Source organism: Sus scrofa, chromosome 6 (genome assembly GCF_054392235.1).
Source record: "Sus scrofa isolate SSC_HxYL_T2T_F1_AM1 chromosome 6, Sscrofa_HxYL_maternal_Yorkshire_Landrace_v2.0, whole genome shotgun sequence".
In the NCBI taxonomy this organism is placed as follows: Eukaryota; Metazoa; Chordata; class Mammalia; order Artiodactyla; family Suidae; genus Sus; species Sus scrofa.
In genome coordinates this window covers 64425609-64449859 of record NC_139388.1, presented here as the reverse complement: position 1 = coordinate 64449859, position 24251 = coordinate 64425609, and the positions used below count along the sequence as shown (strand labels likewise).

The following is a 24251-nucleotide window of genomic DNA, read 5'->3' as shown; positions in this document are numbered from 1 at the left end:
TTGGCACGTCAAGGAATACATGGAACTTCTGGGGAAACCTTTCCTTTGAGAACCTTGCTTCCTTTGATGTGGCAGTTTATCAAAAAACTGTCTTGAGGAAAAGAACTCTTGTCTTTTTTTTCCCCCGGGCCTTTACTTTGTAACCATTGATTTGACGTTAACGGATTCAATTCTGTAGACCAGGGTCTTTTTCTGTGAAGTGTTAGTTAGTAAATATTGGGGGACTTGTGAGCTCCGTGGTTTCGGTCACAACTATCCAACCTCTAGAAGCTATGGAGGATGTGTAGGTGAATGGGTGTGGCTGCATTTCACTAAGACTCTGTAAGGGCAGAAAGTTGTTGAGATTTGGCTCACGGGCTGCCGTTTGCTGTCCTCTGCTGTAGACTCCAGAACGCTTCTCTTATCCTTCAAAAATGTATAATATTCCATTTTTTTCTATTGCCCACCCCACCCTGTGTGGAGGCCTCTTCCCTGAACACTTGTAAGATATATAAATAAAACCCTACATTTTTTTTATCACACTTCTAATTCCCCTTAAGTTTGAAACTACAGATGTATATTATCTTTATTCTAAATTTATCATAGTGATCAGTACACTGTTAAAGCTCCATGATTACGCAATGAATAAACTTGAGTTTTTCTAATGTATGCATCAGTATCTAAGAATTTAAGAAATTGCTAAATGTATATGGTCAGGCACCCTTCTCAGTGCTTAAGATACATCAGCAAAAAAAAAAAAATCCTTGCCCTAATAGATTTTGCCTCAGCTCTGAAGTATGAAGAAATAAATAATACACAACTAAACTAAGTATTTTGTAAGACCAGGGCCCAGCGAGCTGTAGTCCGGCGACCAGATCTAAACCTCTACTTGTTTTTGTAAATAAAGTTTTATTGGAATACAACCATTGGTTTACATGTTGTCTGTGACTGCTTGTAAGCTGCCATGTCAAAGCTGAATTATTGTAACAGAGAATGTGTGGCCCATAAAGGCTAAAACATTTATCATCTGGATGTCTACAGGAAAAGGCTGTGACTTTTGCATCGGTAAGAATTGCTATGGAGTTTTAAAAGTAAGTCAGGATATGTGATTAGAAGTGCTAATGGCGGGCTCTGGTTATCTTAAACAAGGCCAGTCACTCCTAACTTTTACTGATGAGCAAAGACTGACGTATACAGATCCGTAGAGGAGTGCTTGCAGGTAAAGGGAACCACTGCTGTGAAGGTGTTAACATGGGAACATCCCCCTTGGCTCAAGGTACAATAAGAAGGTCAATGTGGTGAGGTGGGAAGTGACATTTCAGTGGTAGATGGTGTGGGAGACGATTGTGCAGAGCATCTGGGCAGTTGTAGGACTTCGAGTGACAGGAAGAGAACCATGTGATAGAATTCTTTGTTACAAAAACAATAATTCCATTCTTTTAAATGATTTCTTTTTTGAGTCACGTATTGGAAAGTAGACAAACGAACATCAGAAGTGGTTGCCTAGAATAACTCTTGGGAAGTCAAATTCAGGACCCCAAAAAAACTTGGATTAGAAATTCTATCTTTTATCCAGTTATCTGAGTCTTCAGACTAAAGTGCTTCCAGTGTTGTGGTCTCAGTTTCCCTGTTTGTAGAAGCAGGATAATAGCAGCCCTTTGACCACTGCCTGAATTAATACTCACCAAGCTTTGAATATTGATCGGTATACTGTAAGCACTTTATAAAAGTTAACGCTACTCTCATCCCTAAATGAGTCCCTTCTTCATGGATATCAAGAGATGAGTCCAAAACCACTTAACCACGCATGATATAAAACTTTGGAGGCAGGCAGCCATGACTCTGGCTCATATTTATCTTTTACAGGCTGTCTGGCTGCTTTTTCACCAGTGATGTTTGCCAAAGTATTGCCTTAGTTCTCACTAATAATTCAAACCTGAGGAGCTTGGAGCTTGGGAGCAATGACATCGGAGATAAAGGAGTGGAGATGCTGTGTGATGCTTTGAAACATCCAAAGTGCAAGCTGGAGAACATTGGGTAGGTGCTTGGTGGGTGTCTGGAGTTTGGAAAAGCTGAAGGGATAAATATGAAAGGAAGTGGGGGAGTTCCACTGTGGCGCAGTGGAAAAGACTCCAACTAGAAACCATGGGGTTCCAGGTTCAATCCCTGGCCTTGCTCAGGGGGTTAAGGATCTGGCGTTGCCATGAGCTGTGGTGTAGGTCACAGATGTGGCTCAGATCTGGCATTGCTGTGGCTGTGGTGTAGGCCAGTGGCTGTAGCTCCGATTGGACCCCTTGCCTGGGAACCTCCATATGCTGCAAGTGTGGCCCTAAAAAGAAAAAAAAATACAAGGAAGTGGGTTGGAGAATAAAAACTCTGAGACACTTTGATCTGGTGTTTAAAACGCTACTCTGTCAGTGGGTCAATTCTTTTGTCAAGAACGTCCAATCTTGGGCTAGAACATGATGGGAGGTAGTATGAGAAGAAGAATGCATCTGTGTATGACTGGTCCCTCTGCTGTACAGCCAAAATTGGCACAACACTATAAATCAACTATACTTTAATAAAAGAGAAAGGGAACTTGTGAGGGATGTATTTGGTAAACTGGATCTCACATACAGGCTCAGCCTGCCACGCTTCCCCAAGGACTGGGTTCTACCTCCCTGTGCTTCTCCTTGCTATAGGCTGGAAGAGTGTATGTTAACCAGTGGCTGCTGTGCATCTCTCGCCTCGGTTCTTATCAGAAGCAAAACTCTGAAAAAACTCAATCTTCTTGGAAATGACTTGCGTGATGAAGGGATTCTGCAACTTCTGGAGGCCTTGGGACACCCAGATTGTGTGCTTGAAGCAGTTGGGTAAGTTGGATGCTCTTTTCTTTCGCGTTGGGGATGATTTTATATTGATAGGGTCCAAGGCATACAAGATGATGATAAATCATGTTGCCAGACTCAAGTACCTAAAAAACCACACCAGTCTCCTCTGTTGGCATATTCGAAATAGACGTAGATTGCTCAGCGCAGACGACCTTGTCAATGCTGAGTAAATACCGATGATGAGCATGACTTTGTGTACTTGGTGTAGGATAACAACTGGTCTATATTTATTTTTTATCTTCTTACCTTCTCCATTTTGATATCTCTTTTATTCCTAGAGAAGGAAAAAAAATGTTAATTCTCAGCTTGACGTTGTTTAGCTCCAAATCTTGGGTCATTTTTCCTTGTAAAATGAAGATGCTTGTCCTCCCTGGATTACCAGAGGGTTGAGACAACACACATTTATTGTATCAGTTTATGTGGGTGAGGCGTCAGTCCCGTTACAATTTCTTTAGCTGGTCCTCTTCAGGGTCTCCCACAAGGCTTCCCCGAAGATGCCATCCATGGCTGGGGTCATCTGAAGGCTTGACGGGGGCAAAAATCTGCTTGCAAGTGCATGTGCTTGTCCGCAAAGTCCCATTCCTGTATGGCTGTGGGACAGAGGGTTTTAGTATCTGGATGGTGGGGACACTCTGTTCCTTGCCATATGAGCCTCTCAAAGATGACTGCTCTCTACAGCAACTTTTTCAAGGCAAAAGAGTTCATTAGCAAGGAAGAAGTATCATGTAAACCCATCAAAGGAGTGGTGTCTCATCATGTCTGCTTATTGGTCAGGAGCAAATCACGGGTCCCCTCAACAAGGGTGTGACTCACCGAAAACCATCTTGGAGGCTGCCAACTAGAGTTGATATTCACATTTTGTCTACATACACAGAAACTTCTGACATTACCTAGCATTCCATTTCTACCTGCCCTGTATTCTTTGGTTCATTCTTCCCTTGGTTCAGTGTTTTTCCCCAGATTTACTGAGATATAATCAGCATATAACATGATACAACTTTAAAATGTACAGTGTGGTGACTTGAAGATACATGTATATATTTGAAATTATTACCACAATAAGTTACATATCCTTCATTTCATATAGTTACAATCTTTAGTATCTGTTGAGAACTTTTAAGATCGACTCTTGGCAAATTTCAGGTATACTGTAGGATATTGCTAAGTATTGTTATACGGTTCATCATGCTGTACATTACATTTGGCAGAACTGACTCCTTTTATAACTGGAAGTTTGCAGGCTTGGACCATCCTCATATATTTTCCCTGCCCTCTTGCCGCCTGCCTGGTCAACCACCAACTTACTCTGTTTCTATGAATTAATTTTTTTAAAGATTTGACATATAAGTAAGACTTTACCATATTTGTCTTTGTCTGACTTATTTCTCTCCACATCCTCAAAGTCCATCCAGCTTGGCACAAACACAGTGGAATACTACTCAGCCATAAACAAGAATGAAATAATGCAGCTTCCTTTAATAATATTATCTATGACATAATATGTGAAATGTATGATATTGTATATTTAAAATATTCCTTTGTATATCTACCACTTTTTCTTGATCCATACATCTATTAATGAGCACGTAGGTTGTATCCATGTCTTGGCTATTGCGAATAATGCTGAAATAAACATAAGAGTGTGGCTCTCTCGTCAGGATACTAACTTCATTTTAGTAGATACGTACCTAGAAGTAGAACTGCTAGATCATGTAGGAGTTGTATTTTTAATTTTCGCAGGAACCTCCAAACTTTTTTCCATCGTGGCTGTGCCAATTTACATCCCCAGCAGCAGTGCCCGAGGGCTCTCTTTTCTCCTCATCCTCATCAACTGTTTTTACCTTTTGTCTTTTAGATAATAGCAAATCTAACAATACATGATATCCCCAAATCCTGGATTTACCCATTGATCAGTTATAGACTAGTCACCTCATTGTGTTTTGCCAACAGTTTTCTTAGCTGGGTGTTTTTCTCAGAACTCTTTTTTTTTTTTTTTTTTTTTTTTTTTGCCTTTTTAGGGTCACAGCCACAGCATATGGAAGTTCCCAGGCTGTGGGTGAAAGTGGAGCTGCAGCGGCTGTCCTACAGCACAGCCACAGTAATGCCATATCTGAGCCACATCTGTGAACTGCACTGGAGCTCAGAGCCATGCCATATCCTTAACTCACTCAGTGAGGCCTAAACCCATCCCTACCCTCATAGATACTAGTTGGGCTGGTTACTGCTGAGCCACAATGGGAACTCCTCTCATAACTCTTAAAATTTAAATTAAATCACAAACTCAGTGTGCTAGGGACCCCAAAATGAGTTATTTACCCTTCTCTTCTCCAAATGATATTTTCCTATGAATATCGAATGAGCCACTCAGATGCACAGAGGGGCCACTCAAACACTGAACTCTCCTCAGTCCCTTCAGTGGTTGCTTTTTCTCTAAGACATTTTACATCTTCTAATACATAATGTACTTATTATGCCTGTTACTGACTTCATCCCTCTCGACCACAAACCCCATGATGGCAGGTACTTTTTTCCCCTTCGATGTTGTGTCCTAGCACTAGATGCTCAAAAACAGGGGACTGAAGACATGAACATGGTACAGATTATAAGTGTAACTGTATCTATTGTGAATTGACACATTCACATACAAGAACGGCCCACAGCACCCCGAAGTAACTACCTGTCCCCATCCTTGACTGGAAGAAGCTGAATAAAATATTACAAGCATGGGCTCTGGAGCACCTGCCTCTTCTCTCTAACCATAAAAACCTGCTTGAGTTGAAAACTTTGATGGTAGGTACGTAGTTTATAAAATGATTAAAGCTATCACCTGTTTTAAGGATCTAATGATATATACATGTTATATATTGAGTACATAGTCTCAGTGGCTAATAATCACTTCCAACTCCCCTCCCAATGGAATTCTTGCCTGGTGCTCCAAAGCTGAATGGAGAGAATTCTATGTACTCTATGAATGGGGGGTTTTAGTCTAGATTTGATTTTCCTTTTTTCCTCAGGGACAGGATGAGAAAATCTCAAGAATACCAAAGAATGATGTCTGGAGTAAGCAAATAGTTGGACTCGTTTGAACTAACAGAATACTTTCTCCTGATTTTCTCAGGCTACAAATAAACAGCGTGGCTGCAGAAACCTGGAAGTCACTACTGACCGTAAAAAAGAAAAACACGAGACTCACCCTCCTTTATCAGTCGTGGGCTGCAAAGAAAGGCAGAGAAGTCAGTTACAATGTCGGCGATATTCGTGCTGTAAGTCTTCCTCCGACTGTTCCGGTGTTGCCCAGACTTAACTGGCATTTGATCTGTTTCCACATGCCCAGAAAATTTAGACACAAGAAGTCAGCTAAAGTTTCTAAGCAACCCCCTCCATCATCTTCTACCTGAAATGGATTTGACATAAATTATGACCACAATCGAGACGCAGGAAAATTAGAGTTTTCACATCTCACTTGTATTTTTGTGACTTGTTACCCATTTTCCTTATAAAACCCCGACACTATTCACAAGAGTAATTAAACCATCATGTGAAGTAATAAAAGGTGAAAATACTTTGGAAAAATGTATGTATGATGCCTTTTATCAATAGGGCATGTGGAGTACCAGATTGAATGGAAGGAGCTATGGTCCTTTCACTCTTTTGCCTAGGTGGAGTTTTCCAAAGAAACCCTTGAAAAGAAACCTTTATCTTACCTTCCTTCCTTTGGGCTTCCATGTCAACTCTTCATCCTTGATTGGCTTATGCATCAACTAGTATTTATTGCATTATCTGATCCCCCTCTGCTTATAAATACATGACAGTGTCCCATAGAGAGAAGGGTGACTTTCCCCTCTAAGCTGCAGAGGAAATTGAGGTCTGTGTGATCTCAGAAAATCCTCTTTTTACAGTTTCTTCAAAGGAGGGAGTTGGAAACTGGCACCCTTGAATAACTTTTCCAGCTCTGACCTATTTACAGGACCCCATTTCTAAGTATTTGGAACTACTGGGGCTAATACAGCGCCAGAGGTAAAGGGAAACAGTTATTTAAGTTGGGTAGTTTTAGGGTGTGTGAACTGCAAATGGGCACTTTCGATCTGCCTCTACATGGATGGAATCATGAGCCACTGCAGCTGCTGACACTCAACACCCCCGACAGGAGCTCAGGGTGGAGATCAGGAGGGAGACACTTTGTGCTCTGAGGAAACAGGCAGAACAGGTCTTCCGAGAGTTAGATATTGTCAGGAGAAGATTTTATAAGCCCAATTCTTGCATATCATTGAATCTAGAAAAGCACAAATATCCTTCATGGTGACATCTGCTCCCTGTACCTACCAGTAACCTTCACAAGACTATCACTGATCTTCTGCAAAACGTGTGCTTCATTGCAAGTACCGCCCCCTTCACCAAAATCTATCCCATTTCCCCCTACCTCTCTTGAGGAAGATTTTCAGAGCTATGTGAAATGCTGCCTCCTGGGACAGAGTCTTCATTTCACCCCCCAAAAACTTAACTCTGAACTTTCAGATTGTGCAGAGTTTTTAAATCAACAGGTTCTTAGGGCAGGAAAATCCTTTTCCGGAGCACACGTACTGTTCCCTGTTGTGATTGTACCAATTTGCATTCCCACCAATGGTGTTATCTCCCTTTGCCCCACACCCTCGCCTGTCCTTATCTCTTGTTTTAACTTAGTTTTAAAATAATAGCCGTCCTAACAAGCGTGAGGTGATATCTCATTGAAGTTTTGATTCGCAGTGGCCATTTGTGTGTAACCTTTTGGAAATGTTTATTAAGGTCTTCTCCTATTTGTTAACTGAGTTATTATCATTATTGTTATTGTATTGTAGACATTTCTAACATTGAAATATTAACCCTTCATCAGATAAATGGTTTGTAAGTATCTTCTTCCATTCTGTACTTACCTTTTCACTCTGTTGACAGTTTCCATTGCTGTGCAAAAGCTTATCATTTGGTGCAGTCCCACTTGTCTATTTTTGCTTTTCTTGGCTGTGCTTTGGGTATAATATCCAGAAAATGTATTGTGCAAACTGAGCTTTTCTCCCTTGCTTATTTCTAGTAGTTTTATAGTTTCATGTCTTGTAAGTCTTTAAACCATTTTGGGTTGATTTTCACATGTAATGTAAGATAAGGGTCTAATTTCATTCTTTTTTAAAAAAAATTCCCTAATACTTTTTTTTTCCTACTGTACAGCGTGGTGACCCAGTCACACATACATACATACATGCTTTTTTCTCACATTATCATGCTCCATCATAAGTGACTAGACAGAGTTCCCAGTGCTACACAGCAGGGTCTCATTGCTCATCCATTCCAAAGGCAATAGTTTGCATCTACTAACCTCAAGCTCCGAATCCATCCCACTCCCTCCCCCTCGGCCACCACGGTCTATTCTTCAAGTCCATGATTTTCTTTTCTGTGGAAACATTCATTTGTGCCATATATTAGATTCCAGATATAAGTGATATCATGTGGTATTTGTCTTTCTCTTCCTGACTCACTTCACTCAGCATGAGATTCTCTAGTTCCATCCATGTTGCTGCAAATCTTAATGTGTATATTGTTTTCCTAAAACTATTTACTGAAGAGACTATCCTTTCCCTATTTTCTGTCCTTCACATCCTTGTGGAAGATCAGTTGATTATAAGTGTATGGATTTATTTCTGCACCCTCTCTACCGTTCCCCTGGTTTTTATGTCTGGTTTAATGCAAATACCACATGGTTTGATCACTCTGCTTTGTAATGTTTTGAAATGAAAAAGTGTGGTGCCTCTAGCTTTGCTATTTCTCCAGATGGCTTGGGCTCCGTGAGATTTTGTGTAGTTCCATACACATTTTAGGATTGATTTTTCTATTTTTGTAAGGAATGCCATGGAGACTTTTAGACCAGTTGCCATGAATCTGTAGATCACTTTGGGTAGGGTAGACATTTTAACAATTCTTCCAACCAATGAAAACAGTGTCTTTCAAACATGCCTTTAACTTCCTTCAATATTTTGTACTTTTCAGCGTACAAATCTTTTAATTCTTTAAGTTTATTCCTGAGCATTTTATTCTTTTTGTTGGTATTGTGAATGGGGTTGTTTTGTCAGTTTTGGTTTTGGATAGTCTTTTGTATATATAGTTGTACTGTCGTAGGGCGATTTTTGTATCTTATAACTGTGTTGCATTCACATATCAATTCTGATAGGTTGTTTTTGTTGATTTTTGAGTCTTTAGAATTTTCTGTGTACATGATCATGTCGTGTACAGAAATAATTTTACTTCTTCCTTTCCAGTTTGGATGACTTTTTCTTCTCTAATTGCTCTGAGTAGGACTTCCCATCCTGTGTTGAATATGAGTGGTGAAAGTGGGTATCTTTGCCCTGTACCAGATCTAAGAGGAGAAGCTTTCACTGCCCACAATGATGTTGGCTGTAGGTCTCTCATATATTGTTTTTATTGAGTTTATCTAAGGTCCTTCTATACTTATTTGAGAGACTTTATCATAATATTTTGAATTTTTTCTAATTATTTCTGCATCTATTGAGATGATCATGGGTTTAATATGTTAATGTGGTGTCACGTTGATTGGTTTATGTGCAACCATCTTTCCATCCTAGGAATAAATCCCATTTGGCCATAGTGTGCGATCCTTCTAAAAGGATATTCAGTTGAGTTTACAGGTATTTTATTGAGGATTTTTGCATCTGTGTTCACTAAGAAATATGCCTGAAGTTTTATTATTATTTTTTTGTGGTGTTTCTGTTTGGATTTTCCATCAGGGTGATACTGGTATCATAAAATGAGTATGAAATGATTCCTGCTTTTCATCTTGGGAAGTGTTTAGAAAACACTGGTATTGGTGTTCCCATTGTAGCACAGTGGTTAACGAATCTGACGAGGAACAGTGACGTTGTGAGTTCGATCCCTAGCCTCCCTCAGTGGGTTAAGGATCCGGTGTTGCTGTGAGCTGTGGTGTGGGTTGCAGATGTGGCTCAGATCCCGGGTTGCCATGGCTCTGGTGTAGGCTGGCGGCTACAGCTCTGACTGGACCCCTAGCCTGGGAACCTCCGTATGCCATGGGTGCAGCCCTAGAAAATACAAAAAAAGAAAAAGAAAGATAAAATAAAGAAACACTGGTATTGATTCTTCTTGGAATGTCTGGTAGAATTCAGCCATTAAGACATCTTGTCCAGATGGCGGAGGAGTAGGGGGACACCCTCGCCCTCTCCCCAAACACAACAAAAAAAGCACATCTACAGAATAAATGACTCGCACAGAACAGCAACCAATCGCTGGCAGAGGAACCTAAACTCCAACAACGGCTAGAAGTTCGTGACATTACTGGGCAGAATGGGAAAAATAGGAGAGTGAGAGAAGGTGAATCCGAGCGGGAAGGGCGCTCCCAAAAGGGAGCTGCGGAGGAGAAAGGGATCCCGCACCCTGGAAAGTCACCTACCGGGGGAAAGATCAAACAAACCAGAGGACTCTCCAGATGCAGAGAAGAGTGTAGCAGTAAGTTGGAGTACGGAAAAGCCAATCAAGAACCCAACAGACCATCTGAACTACGGGCACAGTCACCAAAAATTGAGACGCCTGGGTGGGGGCTGGGCACCGAATGCTCGGCTCCAGAGGTTAGTCCCCGAGAAAGGGCCGGGGGACGCCTGGGGGGGGCTGGGCACTGAGACCTCGCCTCTGAAAGTTAGTCCCCGGGAAAGGGCCGGGGGACGCCTGGGTGGGGGCTGGGAACCGAGACCTCGCCTCTGAAGGTTAGTCCCCAAGAAATGGCTGGGGGACGCCTGGGTGGGGGCTGGGCACTGAGACCTCGGCTCCAGAGGTTAGACCCTGAGAAAGGGCTGGGGGGGGAGCGGAAACTGCTTGGGAGATCTAGAGACCATTTGAGGGGGCAGAGACTGCCTGGGAGACTAGAAAACAAAGCTGTCCCAGAGGAAGGGAACATACTAAAGGGGCGGGGAAGTGGAAAGCCGCATCAGAGGGAACCTGGGACAAGAGCCAGGTCTGCGCCCGTGCTGGGGAGGGGAGAGAAGAAGGGGTGGGTCCCCATAGAATACCCCCCACGCCACAGCAAGCTTACAGGCCCGCTAGCTAGCAGAAAGCTGTGCTTCCCAGTGCATCCCCTCCCCCCACCCCCACCACCCCCTACACTCTCACCGAACCTGGGGCTGCCTGCCATCCAGGAGGGCTGGCCTCAACAATTGCCTGAAGCCTACCACTGCAGGGGCTGTCCCTGCACAGGCCTGCTTGCCCTTTGGAGGGGCTACCCTTCCGCAGAGCAGCACCAAACACCACCAGCCCCTGAGAAAAGGCCTGCAGCCCAGAAAAGCTAGAACAAGCCTAGCCAAGCTTTGAATAGATCGGCCTAATTCTCGGACGGTTTTTCTGAGTCAGGCTGCCCCAGGGAGGAGCCTCTTGGGTTTCCAACGGCCCTGCTACCTGCCCAAGCCCCCAGGGGGTGCCCTAGTGGATCAGCTGCATAGGACTGCCAGCTCCAGGAAGGACCCCCTGCAGCCCAGAAAAGCTGCAACAAGCTTGGCCGAGTTGGGAAAAGATCTCAGACGGATTTTCTGAGTTGGGCTGCCCTGGCGAGGAGCCTCTTGGGTCTCCAACAGCCCTGCTACCCGCCCAAGCCCCCAGGGGGTGCCCCACTCTCACGGAATAACTGCTCAGCACCACCAGCCCCCTGGAAGAGCCCCTGCAGCCCAGAAAAGCTGCAACAAGCTCGGCCAGATTGTGAAAAGATCCGCCTACATTCTCAGGCCATCCTTCTGAGTTGGGCTGCCCTAGGGAAGAGCCTCTTAGGTTCTCAGTGACCCAGATAGCTGCTCCAGCCCCCAGGGGGTGATGCACCCCTGAAGAGCAGCTGCCCAACACCGCCAACCCCCTGCAAGAACCCCACAGCCTAAAAACACCACCAGAGCAAGCTCTGCATGACCAAGTGAAATCTGCTACCATCGTGGTGTGGACCTCCCAGTCCTGTCTGCCCTCAGGAAGCCCTCCTTTGCTTCAAAGAAACACTGTTAGCCCCATCAACACTCCAGAAAAGCCACACTGCCTCAAAAAAGATTGACCAACAACGCCAGCCCTCAGGAAATATTCCACGGCAGTGACAAGGCAAACACTGCCCGATAATGGAGAGTACAACTCCTTCAGGAGAAAGAAAACAACAAGCAAGATGAAGAAGCTGAGAAACCACCCCCAGTCAAACCAACAGGAGAACTCACCTAAAGCAGTCAACAATGAAACAGATCTCTGCAGTCAGACAGACCTGGAGTTCAAAAGAGAAATAGTGAAAATACTGAAGGAATTAAGAGAAGATATGAACAGTAATGCAGATACCCTCAGAAAGGAACTAGAAAATATAAGGAGGGAGCCAAGAAAAACTAGAACATTCATTTGCAGAGATGCAAACTGAACTAGGGGCAGTAAAAACCAGAATGAATAATGCAGAAGAACGAATCCGTGATATGGAAGATAGAATAATGGGAATCACTCAATCCGGTCAACAGACAGAAAACCGAATCAAAAAACTGGAAAGCAATATAAGAGACCTATGGGATAATATAAAGCGGGCCAATCTACGCATAATAGGAATTCCAGAAGGAGTAGAAAAAGATAAGGGGATGGAAAATATATTTGAAGAAATTATCGCTGCAAACTTCCCAAATCTAAAGGATACTGGGTTCAAGATACAAGAAGCACAGAGGGCCCCAAACAAACTGAACCCAAACAGACCCACACCAAGACACATCATAATAAAAATGGCAAAAGTTAGTGATAAAGAGAGGATCCTAAAGGCAGCAAGAGAAAAACAGAATGTTACCTACAAGGGCACCCCCATAAGAATATCAGCTGATTTCTCTACAGAAACATTACAGGCCAGGAGGGAATGGCAAAAGATATTTAAAGTGCTCAAAGGAAAAAATATGCAACCTAGAATACTCTATCCAGCAAGAATATCATTTAAAATAGAAGGGGAAATAAAAATTTTTCCCAACAAACAAAAACTTAAAGAATACAGCAACACAAAACCCAGGTTAAAGGAAATATTGAAAGGGCTTCTCTAAACCAAAAAGAAAGGAAGGAAAGGGAAGAAAAAAGAGAAGAAAACAAAAGAAGAAGAAGAGGAAGAACTAGGACCGAGGAAACTGCAATCAGAGAGCAGTCACTCAAATAAGCCAGCATACAGATTTAATCATGAACATGCTTCAAACAAAATAAAATTTAAAAGAAAAAAATAAAAAAGAGTCATCAAAACCATAAAATGTGGGCAAGGGATGTTAGGAAGTAAATAACCCTTTTTGTTTGTATGTATGTCTCTCTTCTTAATTTTAATATAGTAATGAAGTGTTTGAACTTACAGGACCATCAGGCTAAAACACACAATTATGGGAAGGGGTTAGCATTCTTAAAAAACAGGGCAACCACAAGCCAAAACCAAATATTGCATTTGCAAAAAATGAAAAAAAAATACACTCAAGCAGATAATAACAGGAGACCATCCAACCAAAAAAAAAAAAAAAAAAAAAAAAAAAAGAAAGAAAGGAAGAATGGAGAACCATAGAATCAACTGGAACACGAGGTTCAAATGGCAATAAATAATCATCTATCAATTATCACCTTAAATGTCAATGGACTGAATGCCCCAATCAAAAGACACAGAGTGGCTGAGTGGATAAAAAGGCAAAAACCTTCAATATGCTGCCTACAAGAAACTCACCTTAGGACAAAAGATACATATAGATTGAAAGTGAAAGGGTGGGGAAAAATATTTCACGCCAATAGACATGACAGAAAAGCAGGAGTCGCAACGCTCATATCAGACAAAATAGACTTTAAAACAAAAGGCATAAAGAAAGACAAAGGAGGACACTACTTAATGATTAAGGGATCCATCCAAGGAGAGGATGTTACTATCATCAACATATATGCCCCAAATATAGGAGCACCCAGATACACACAACAAATATTAACAGACATAAAGGGAGATATTGATGAGAATACAATCATAGCAGGAGACCTAAATACCCCCCTCACATCAATGGACAGATCCTCTAGACAGAAAACCAATAAAGCAACAGAGATCCTAAAGGAAACAATAGAAAAGTTAGACTTAATTGATATCTTCAGGACACTACATCCAAAAAAATCAGAATACACAGTCTTCTCAAATGCTCATGGAACATTCTCAAGAATCGACCACATATTGGGACACAAAGCAAATCTCATCAAATTCAGAAGCATAGAAATTATCTCAAGTATCTTCTCTGACCACAACTCCATGAAATTACAAATCAACCATGGGAAAAGGAAAGAGAAAAAACCTACTAGATGGAGACTAAACAACATGCTACTAAAAAACCAATGGGTCAATGAGGAAATCAAGAAGGAAATTAAAAACTACCTTGAAACAAACAATAATGAAGACACAACCTCTCAAAATCTATGGGATGCTGGGAAAGCAGTGCTCAGAGGGAAATTTATAGCAATACAGGCCTTTCTCAAAAAAGAAGAAAGATCCCAAATTGACAACTTAACCCTCCACCTAAATGAATTAGAAAAAGAAGAACAAAAAAGACCTAAAGTCAGCAGAAGGAAGGAAATTATAAAGATCAAAGAAGAAATCAATAAAATAGAGACTCAAAAAACAATAGAGAAAATTAATAAAACCAAGAGCTGGTTCTTTGAAAAGGTGAACAAAATTGACAAACCCCTGGCCAGACTCACTAAAAAGAGGAGAGAAAGAACCCAAATAACCAAAATTATAAATGAAAAAGGAGAAATCACAACAGATACAGCAGAAATGCAAAAAACCATAAGAGAATACTATGAACAACTGTATGGCAACAAGTTTGACAATCTGGAAGAAATGGACAATTTTCTAGAATCTTACAGCCTGCCAAAACTGAATCAAGCAGAAACAGACCAACTGAACAGACCCATCACTAGAAATGAAATTGAAGAGGTCATAAAATCACTCCCTACAAATAAAAGTCCAGGACCAGATGGCTTCACAGGTGAATTTTATCAAACATATAAAGAGGAATTGGTGCCCATCCTCCTTAAACTCTTTCAAAAGGTTGAAGAAGAAGGAATACTCCCAAAGACATTCTATGAGGCCACCATCACCCTCATTCCAAAACCAGACAGAGATACCACCAAAAAAGAAAACTATCGCCCAATATCATTGATGAATATAGATGCAAAAATGCTCAACAAAATCTTAGCCAATCGAATCCAACAACATACCAAAAAAATTATACACCATGACCAGGTTGGGTTCATCCCAGGTTCACAAGGATGGTTCAACATATGCAAATCAATCAGCATCATACACCACATTAACAAAAGAAAAGTCAAAAATCATATGATCATCTCAATAGACGCAGAAAAAGCATTTGACAAAGTCCAACATCCATTCATGATCAAGACCCTCGCCAAAGTGGGTATAGAGGGAACATTCCTGAACATAATCAAAGCCATTTCTGACAAACCCACAGCAAATATAATCCTCAATGGGGAAAAACTGAAAGCCTTCTCACTCAAATCTGGAACAAGACAGGGATGCCCACTCTCACCACTGCTCTTCAACATAGTTTTGGAAGTCCTAGCCACAGCAATTAGACAAACAAAAGAAATAAAAGGCATCCATATAGGAAGAGAAGAGATCAAACTGTCACTGTATGCAGATGACATGCTACTATACCTAGAAAATCCTAAGGACTCAACCCCAAAACTACTTGAACTGATTAATAAATTCAGCAAAGTAGCAGGATATAAGATTAACATTCAGAAGTCAGTTGCATTTCTGTATACCAGCAATGAAACCTTAGAAAAGGAATACAAAAATACTATACCTTTTAAAATTGCACCTCACAAAATCAAATACCTCGGAATACACCTGACCAAGGAGGTAAAGGACCTATATGCCGAGAACTATAAAACTTTAATCAAAGAAATCAAAGAAGATGTAAAGAAATGGAAAGATATTCCATGTTCCTGGACTGGGAAAATCAATATTATAAAAATGGCCATACTACCCAAAGCAATCTACAGATTCAATGCAATCCCTATCAAATTACCCATGACATTTTTCACAGAACTAGAACAAACAATCCAAACATTTATATGGAACCACAAAAGACCCAGAATCGCCAAAGCAATCCTGAGAAACAAAAACCAAGCAGGAGGCATAACTCTCCCAGACTTCAAAAAATATTACAAAGCCACGTCATCAAAACAGTGTGGTACTGGTATCAAAACAGAGAGACAGACCAATGGAACAGAATACAGAATCCGGAAATAAACCCTGACACCTATGGTCAATTCATCTTTGACAAGGGAGGCAAGAACATCAAATGGGAAAAGGAAAGTCTATTCAGCAAGCATTGCTGGGAAACCTGGACAGCTGCATGCAAAGCAATGAAACTAGAACACACCCTCACACCATGCACAAAAATAAACTCCAAATGGCTCAAAGACTTAAATATACGACAGGACACCATCAAACTCCTAGAAGAAAACATAGGCAAAACACTCTCTGACATCAACATCATGAACATTTTCTCAGGTCAGTCTCCCAAAGCAATAGAAATTAGAGCAAAAATAAACCCATGGGACCTCATCAAACTGAAAAGCTTTTGCACAGCAAAGGAAACCCAAAAGAAAACAAAAAGACAACTTACAGAATGGGAGAAAACAGTTTCAAATGATGCAACTGACAAGGGCTTAATCTCTAGAATATACAAGCAACTTATACAACCCAACAGCAAAAAAACCAATCAATCAATGGAAAAATGGGCAAAAGACCTGAATAGACATTTCTCCAAAGAAGATATACAGATGGCCAACAAACACATGAAAAAATGCTCAACATCGCTGATTATAAGAGAAATGCAAATCAAAACTACCACGAGATACCATCTCACACCAGTCAGAATGGCCATCATTAATAAATCCACAAATAACAAGTGCTGGAGGGGCTGTGGAGAAAAGGGAACCCTCCTGCACTGCTGGTGGGAATGTAAACTGGTACAGCCACTATGGAGAACAGTTTGGAGATACCTTAGAAATCTATACATAGAACTTCCATATGACCCTGCAATCCCACTCTTGGGCATCTATCCGGACAAAGCTCCACTTAAAAGAGACACATGCACCCGCATGTTCTTTGCAGCACTATTCACAATAGCCCGGACATGGAAACAACCCAAATGTCCATCAACAGATGATTGGATTCGGAAGATGTGGTATATATACACAATGGAATACTACTCAGCCATAAAAAAGAATGACATAATGCCATTTGCAGCAACATGGATGGAACTAGAGAATCTCATACTGAGTGAAGTGAGCCAGAAAGACAAAGGCAAATACCATATGATATCACTTATAACTGGAATCTAATATCCAGCACAAATGAACATCTCCTCAGAAAAGAAAATCATGGACTTGGAGAAGAGACTTGTGGCTGCCTGATGGGAGGGGGAGGGAGTGGGAGGGATCGGGAGCTTGGGCTTATCAGACACAGTTTAGAATAGATTTACAAGGAGATCCTGCTGAGTAGCATTGAGAACTTTGTCTAGATACTCATGTTGCAACAGAAGAAAGGGTGGGGGAAAAAATGTAATTGCAATGTATACATGTAAGGATAACCTGACCCCCTTGCTGTACAGTGGGAAAATAAAAAAAAAAAAAAAGAAAAAAAAAGTGTTGCTGGGTCACCATGCTGTACAGTAGGAAAAAAATAATGTATTGGGGAAACAAAAAATATATATACATATAAAATTAAATGAATGTTACATCCATAGAAGTATAGAGGGTTGTGTGTAACTGGGCAAAGGCCAAAGACTTATCTAATGAGACAGTCATTTTCTGTCATCTTTCTTTGAACCATCACGATCCTTTTTTTTCACAGGAAAATCATCTCCTTCTCTTTTATCTCCATGAAGGAATCAAGTTTTTATCTTGGGGTGGGGGAAACACTGCTAGCCTAGGGACATTGGTGAAAATTCACTGTTCACACAAAAACTGAAGGAATGCATTACTGGCAGAAGCATTAAGGAAAAAAACTGATGATATCTGTTAAAAAGGGTAAGGCAGACTTTATTCATGATCATCGTATTAGGCAAAGGGACCACAGCAATGGAATTCTGCCAGGGGGAAGAGATACCAAGCTGAACTCTGCATACAGCATGGGTGAGTGGAGAGTTATACCCAAGATGCTGGCGGGAGTCAGTGGGTGGAAATTACTAACAGGAAATACCCTGTGGGGGGGGGGGGTTCTGCCTCAGTGAACCTACTAAGATTCTCCCTGAAGACAGGCCAAGATGAGACATTCCCCAGGCGGGATGGTGGAGGAGGCGTCACCTGATCAGGTGTTGAGGGTGGTGAGATCTCCAGAGTGGGGGGGGGTTCTGACTGCAGGGGCCTTGCTAAAACTGGATTTTGTAAGGAAGTTCACAGATGGCCTAGGAGAAGGTTCAGGAGCCTGACTAAAGAAATGCTTGACTTGACCAACCTGTCAGTTCCCATGTTTTCAAGAAAGAAGAAATATTACTCTCTCTTCTGAACAACATAAATCCACTTTCTCATTACTTGCCTTCTATTCGTTAAGGTTCAGCTGAACCATCTGATGGGAATTGGTAGAAGAAATTATCTGTTGGATTGTCTCAGTACTCAGCTATTTGATGAGTGGAGTTTCTATGAAAATGAAAGGTTAATAGTTAGAAATCCAGCTGAGTCAAGAAGGCAACTGGTTGAGCTTTTTAGACTCTACCTGGAAGCATTTTTAGGTGATGGGGTAGGGATGGCCATGGCCACCTAAGGCATTTTCCTGGTTTGCTGTTACAATGTCTCTGATGAAGGCATCGGATGTTCCAGTGAAATTTGAGTAGGCTGTAGAGCAGGCAGCATGATGTTTGCTCATAGTTGACCTGTCGTGGTATTATTTTAGGATTATATGAAGTCGTTCAGCTTGCAGAACTCCAAGAAAAGGATTTCTTTTCTCATGATTCCTAGACAGACAGGGGGAAAACATAGAGACATTAATTTGGGGAGCTACAGCCATGTATTGAAGGAACTAGAAGAATTCGGAATTTGGTAAGGAATGGCAAAATGTGCCAGACAGAACTCACAAGGATACAGTTTTCCATTTAAAAAATTCTATCATCACCCCCGTTTCTATTGAAGATAGTCAAAGCAACTCTAATGTGTGTGAAAAAGGGGTCTGGCCTCATACATTGGGGCCTGATTATTTATATTAGTACAGAAAAAATAGTGATTTAAGCTCTTTTCGGAGCTTGCTTTGCTTTTCATAAGGAATCACAAATTGGATTTTTAAAAGCCTCTCAACACCAGGAAGCCAAGCCAAAAAAATGGCCACCAGATTTTGGCTGTAGATTTGGGTGGATTTCTTTCTTCTTGATGCTCACAGGTATTCTGAGGTTCCTGTGTTTGCTGGGAACTGACCTTCCTTTCTCACCTGTAAAGCAGGAATGTCTGTAATCCAGGTACAAGCTGGTTTTTATAAGCAGAGCTTTATACGCATTGCTCCTTAAAGTCCACCTTAACGTTACCTGGTCACATCTAATTCAGTGCATATTATTCTTAAATATGACATTCTAGTCAAAGCCTTGGTACTTTAATCAATGTTGGCAGTTGTAACCTCTTCCAAGAAGAACAGATTTTTACTGAACTTAAACAAATAACTGTGGTGCCATGAAAATTGGAATACTTAGTAAGAGTTTCCAAATTCTGGAGGCGTAAGGTAGGGAAAAAAGATACATGGGCCTCAGTTCTGTTATGAAGGAATAACTTACCATGTTGCTCTAATTTAAAAGGAAAGATAAAAAGGTTTCCTTAAATGTAGCAATCAGAACTTTAAAGAACCAGCCTTGTTTTGAACAAAAATTCATTAAAGATTATCACTGTTCTCATTGGTTCATTCAGCCGCACGTAATTAATTCTTGTCTACTTGATCTGTGTTAGCCAGTCCCTGTCAGCTTCTTCATTAGTTCTGGAAGTTCTTACGGAGTCCAGCAGCCTAGGCTCAAAGTTAATCAAGTGATGCCATTAGGAAGCGTTCTTACTTTCAGAGAAGAATCGGAGTGAAACAGTAACAATCTGTGAATGACAAAAGACTCACAATGTCCATGGTTAAATAGATGACAAGAGTTTATTTGATAAGGAAATTTACTCATTTCTGTGGCATTTTAGCAACGTAACCAAAGATGGAATTGGTAGCTGTTTTATACTTTCTGGAATATTAGTAATATACAAACACACATGTATAACCTAAGAAGATTAATCACTTTACTTGACAATGCATTCCTCAGAGTTTAACAGTGAATAAAACTAATTATTTTAACCTCCCTTTTACAAGGTGAAAAACAGATACTTCGAGGTTTTGTTGGAATTTATGATTTGCCTAGCGTCGTCCACGCATTCAAATCCTTTCCAAATTACACCCACAGAAAACAAACTGCCTCTGTGCAGCGACACATCCGCTCACAACGCTGACACTAGGTATCCAGCAGCATTTTGAGATCAGTGGTTGTCAAACAGTTTACTTTCTGTCCCCAAGGACATGTGGGGAAATGTCTGGAGACCATTATAGCTGTCACAACTGAGATAAGTGGTGCTTATACCAGAATCTAGTGGGTAGGAGGCAGGGTTGCTAATGAAGATCCTCGTGCAAAGTACATCCTTTTGCAACATATATCGACCTGGTCTCTAGTGTCAATACTGCCAATATGCAGAAACCCTGACCTAGATTCCACACTTAAAAACTAAAAACCTCTTCCAAACACATTTCCAGGCTTCTCTTCCAAGCTTGAAACCAGCTCAGGAATATACACTACCCAGGGTTTTTTTGTCAGTGAGAATGCCTTGGTCTGAATGAACCAGAATGTCTAGACGTCAAGGAATGGGGCTTTCCATAAAGACCACCTCCATTGGCTAGGACTCCAAAGCACTGAGAACAGTTCCTGATACAGCAATTACTCAGCAGGGTCAGGGCCTGGATTCCTCAGTGCAGATCATGGCAGCATTTTCCCTTCAACCTGGCTTAAACCTGGCTGCAACCTGGGAACATCCACTGGCAGTGATGCCCGACTCAAGCGTGGAGTCAGTCCATATGCAACACAAATATGCCGAGACCAGCTGAGCAGGATGGGGCTGAAGAACGGGTGCTATGAAACCTAAGGAAAAAAGTTAACATAAAACAAGACACAGAGACATTTATCTTAAGTAAAGGTGGGAACTGGGGGACTCAAGGTCTCAGGGACCAAGAGCCCTGCCTCAAGAAACCACACTGCTTTTATTGCGTTCTTTAGGATTATGTCACCTGAGAAGGGGGTTGTAGGTGCAGGATATAGGGGGTTTTTTTTAAGTTATTTTAAAAGTCACTTAGCCAGTTGCTGATTAAGCTTTTACTCTGACCTTTAGGTATTTAACAATCATTAGCATTTGAGAAAGCGTGGCCTCAGCTATCTATGCATAGATAGCATCTAGAGAATCACCATTGTGCTTCTGCAGAGCTAGCCTATTTGCAGCAACCTGGTGTGCCTAGGTTTGCACCTCGGTTCTTCCTTGCTAATGCATATCCAGCTAACGACCCCTCATAAACCCCTTGGGGCTATGGGGCTCCTCTTTTATTCTTAAGAGGACATATCGTGCTGCGGAAACAGCGTGCCAGTCTGCACAGGTCCAGCGTGCCTAGACCAACGCATTAAGTCCTCATTCAGCTGACCACAGGAATAATTTATGCCTTTAGGTCTTTGTTCTTAAGCTTGAGTCATTCACTGTCACTGCCTCTGTTTTTCAAGCAGGAGGATGGGGTAAAGTAAAGCAGGACAAGATAGAGTTTTCAGCAAAGAGGCTAAGAAAATAGTGTATAAACATATCTCATGACACAAATACTATGTGGAAGAGCTCTAGGTGGCAAAAAAAAAAAAAAAAAAAAAAAAAGGCAGGCTAATCTCAGATACATGTTTTGGCAAGCTTCCCCTAAGGACAAAGTGGGACTTCTGGGGTTTTGAAAATGTACCTTTTTTTCCCCCTGCTGTCATTCTTTTCAGTTGCACCCGTGGCATATGGAATTTCCTAGGACCAGGATCAAGTAGGAGCTTCAGCTGCAACCTATGCCACAGCTGTTGTAATTCTTGGTCCTTAACCCACTGTGCCACAGCAGGAACCCCTGTCATTCTTTAAAAGTAGTCACATTGTATTAATTTACTAAGCTATTCAGTTGTTGGAAGTTTAGAAGCAGGATATTCCTTCTTTTACAGGCATCCTTGGCTTTAAGGTGTCTAGTTCCATCGTCTTGTCTTAGAGGGACCCACACTGCATACAGATTTTATACCCAAGTCTGAAAAGCCTTTGTTTCAACCACTGCCAGGTCCACTTGGCACTAAAAGTACATGCTCTGTTTTCTATGGAAAACTTGATCTACTGAATTCCCTTTGTTGTAACCTCACCTATATAGCTCTTATGATAATGGACAATATTTTCCCTAAAATATGATTATCATGAGCAATTCTATGTAGTGATTGAGAATCAACAGGTGCAAGTTTGACTCTCTACTTCTGTATCTACTCTGGCTCTTGAGACATTTGGAAAACAAGATCTCAGCTCTGGTTTTGCCTGAAAAGTACTTTAAAGTTCTCAGGAGAGGAATTGAGCATTTTCTAATGCAAACATATCTGTTATGCCTTGGACAAATGATTGACTCTCTGAATTTCAACTTCAACCTTAAAATGGCAAAGCATCGAGTAAGTGTCTCATGCATTTGTTAGTTTCTAAGACATAATAGGTACACAAAAACATGTTTGTGACACCACCAGATGGTTTTGTAGGAAGCACCATGGTAGGGTGAAAAGCTTTGAACCGAGCTTCACACAACGGAGCTTCACTCCCTATCTCTTCACAAACATTCCGAACATTCTTCAATAAGAGATTTCACTTAGGTTAGATTCCACTTCAGTGAGATGCTAATAATATTTCTGCCTTGAAATACTATAATAAAACTTTGGCCTCATTTATGTGAAATGTATAGCACAGCTTTCAAATTTTTCATATTTTAAAATAAAAAATCAATTTAAAAATCAGCAGACTTGAATAACACTATAGATAAGTGTACCTAACTGACATATACAGAACATTCCACTCAACAGCACCAGAATATGTATTCTTCTCAAGTGCACATGGACATGGAACAGTTTCCAAGATAGATTACATGTTAGGTCATAATACAAGTCTTAAATTTAATTTTGACATCATACCAAGTACCTTTTCCAACCACAATTGTATGAAAGGAAAAGTCAGTAACAGCAAGAATATTGGAAAAATTTTTAAAAAAATGAAAATTAAGCAACACCCTCTTAAACAACCATAAGCCAAAGAATAAATAAAAGGAAATTGTTAAAATATATTAGGGGAAATGAAAATGAAAACAATTCAAAATTTGTGAGATGCAGCAAAAGTAGCACTAAAGGAAAGCTTATAGCAATAAATTCCCTCATTAAAGAAGAGAGATATCAAGCTACCCAACTTTATACCACATGGAACCAGATAAAAGAAACTGAGCCCAGCATTATCAGCAAGAGTAATATAATAAAAATTGGTAAATAAATCAAATACAGAATAGAAGAAAACAAAACTAATAGTTGATTTTTTGAAAAGATAAGAGGCAATGAATGCTTAGCTAGACTAAGAAAAAAAGGGAAGACTAGAATAAAATGAGAAATGACAAAGGAGACATTACAACATGTGTCTCAGATATAAAAACGACCATAAGGGACTACTGTGAAAAATTACGTACCAACAAGGTGGATAACCTAGAAAATGCATAAATTCCTAGAAACACATAACCTACCAAGACTGAATCAAGACGAAATAGAAAACCTGGACAGACCAGTCACAAATGAGAATGAATCAGTAATTAAAACCATCCCGAGAAAGAAAATTCTAGGACAAGATGTCTTTTTTTTTTTTAATAATTTTTATTTATTTTCCCACTGTACAGCAAGGGGGTCAGGTTATCCTTACATGTATACATTGCAATTACATTTTTTCCCCCACCCTTTCTTCTGTTGCAACATGAGTATCTAGACAAAGTTCTCAATGCTACTCAGCAGGATCTCCTTGTAAATCTATTCTAAACTGTGTCTGATAAGCCCAAGCTCCCGATCCCTCCCACTCCCTCCCCCTCCCATCAGGCAGCCACAAGTCTCTTCTCCAAGTCCATGATTTTCTTTTCTGAGGAGATGTTCATTTGTGCTGGATATTAGATTCCAGTTATAAGTGATATCATATGGTATTTGCCTTTGTCTTTCTGGCTCACTTCACTCAGTATGAGATTCTCTAGTTCCATCCATGTTGCTGCAAATGGCA

The 24251-nt window shown here is 40.9% G+C and overlaps 1 protein-coding gene and 1 long non-coding RNA gene across 6 annotated transcripts in view; one reads left to right on the top strand and one right to left on the bottom strand.

The window, feature by feature from the left end:
* Positions 1 to 24251, top strand: part of NLRP11 (NLR family pyrin domain containing 11) — a 93945-nt gene that overhangs the window by 43539 nt on the left and 26155 nt on the right. For 4 of the 5 annotated variants that reach the window (XM_084958885.1, XM_021095068.2, XM_084958886.1 and 1 more), the window contains 3 exons: positions 1846 to 2016; positions 2664 to 2834; positions 5971 to 6425. In XM_084958885.1, coding sequence (XP_084815011.1) covers positions 1846 to 2016; positions 2664 to 2834; positions 5971 to 6250 — 622 coding nt within the window. In that variant the 3' untranslated portion in view covers positions 6251 to 6425. Of the gene's footprint in view, positions 1 to 1845; positions 2017 to 2663; positions 2835 to 5970; positions 6426 to 24251 lie in introns of those variants that run through there. The other variant, XM_021095065.2, reaches the window with a different exon arrangement.
* Positions 20016 to 24251, bottom strand: part of LOC110261067 (uncharacterized) — a 106383-nt gene continuing 102147 nt past the window's right edge. The window contains exon 6 of the long non-coding RNA XR_014805093.1: positions 20016 to 21058. This is a non-coding gene — a long non-coding RNA (uncharacterized LOC110261067). The remainder of the gene's footprint in view (positions 21059 to 24251) is intronic.